Here is a 1,300-nt window from a genome sequence, read left to right as displayed (position 1 = left end):
ATTCATTTTGCTGCAGTAGCAAAGAAATTGACACACAGTACATAACAAAGACGACAACATCAATTAAAAAATACAGACCAAATGGGGAAATAAATACCACAACATTAAAAGTTTAAGTCCCAGTGTGCCTTGTGTGCTGACATTACCTATTCTTTAGAGGGTTAAAGGTCAGTACAATGAAATAACTTGAACCAGTTGCTTTAGACTCTCTGACCACATCTTATTAATTGAAGCATTCACAGTGTAAAGTCTGAACTCTAACCTGTTGTTGCTCCTGCCTTCCTGCCCGTACAGGAAGTGCTCCTGGCTGACAGTGATGTAATGAGTTGGGAGCTGCTCTGATTGGTTCTTGCTGATAGTAACAACGGGGTAGCCCATTTGTAGAGTCCACCTGTCCATCATCTGTCCAATGTCGATGTCCCGCCCCTCTGAACGCATGGCCTGGAAAAAACAAAAACGCATGAACAATCCTCAATCACAAATCATTCAATGATTATTATCATAGCTGAACAGTGAAAAGATTAATCAATATATAGTTCAACATCACTTAATTAGAAAAGAAAATGACTGACTCTCAGGTAATTGGCGCTCCGATTGGCTGGCAGCTCATTAAAGAGTAGTTTGAGTAAAACAAACATCAATAACAAAGATGCATCTAATCAACAATCCTTTCCATAAGCTTCCTTTGTGCAGGGCAAACAAGAGCAACAGGAGTTATCTCCGCCTCTCAGTCACGGTACCATGGAAACGGGACTTTTTTCCTCGTCTCTGTCTCATCAAGTCGGATTTAACGAGCGTCTCTCCGGCCTTCATTAGAACTGCTGTGTTAAATAATTAACAGCTTCCGTCAGTCTGGCTGCTTTGTCCCCAAAGAGCCGATTGTGGAAGATGTTACAGGTTTTAACCCCTGCTGTGGAGCAAGGCACTCACACTTCGCCTTGAGAGGTGTTACTGCTCTGCCCCGAAGCCTTTGAGCCAGGGGAGGATAAGTGGTTCAAAAGCCAGCCGGGTAAACAGAGCGTTACCTGAGACAGTTTGCTCCACAGGTCGTCTCTGGCTGCGTTGCCGTACATGTGACTCAGCAGATAGTCCTGAAAAGAGAAAAAACAGAGAACAGATCAGAACTCAAACAAACCATGTGACAGGAAATGACATCATTTGGTCGACTGTGGTTCAACCTTCAGCTGTGTCACTATTGGCTATAAAATGTCTTTGCACAAAATAACTTCTTGGATTATTTATTACGCAACACAACATACATTTTGAAGTGGCGAGCTGTTCAAAATCTGCACGGCTTTCT

General features: G+C 42.8%; 1 protein-coding gene across 1 annotated transcript in view; it reads right to left on the bottom strand.

Moving 5' to 3' along the window:
- LOC116673112 (thyrotropin-releasing hormone-degrading ectoenzyme) overlaps positions 1 to 1,300 on the bottom strand; it is a 230,640-nt gene that overhangs the window by 58,455 nt on the left and 170,885 nt on the right. The window contains 2 exon segments of the mRNA XM_032505240.1: positions 263 to 441; positions 1,026 to 1,091. Coding sequence (XP_032361131.1) covers positions 263 to 441; positions 1,026 to 1,091 — 245 coding nt within the window.

This window comes from Etheostoma spectabile, chromosome 23, assembly GCF_008692095.1.
Source record: "Etheostoma spectabile isolate EspeVRDwgs_2016 chromosome 23, UIUC_Espe_1.0, whole genome shotgun sequence".
Taxonomy (NCBI): Eukaryota; Metazoa; Chordata; class Actinopteri; order Perciformes; family Percidae; genus Etheostoma; species Etheostoma spectabile.
The sequence above is the reverse complement of the archived record's forward strand: the minus strand, read 5'-3'. Positions and strand labels throughout refer to the sequence as shown.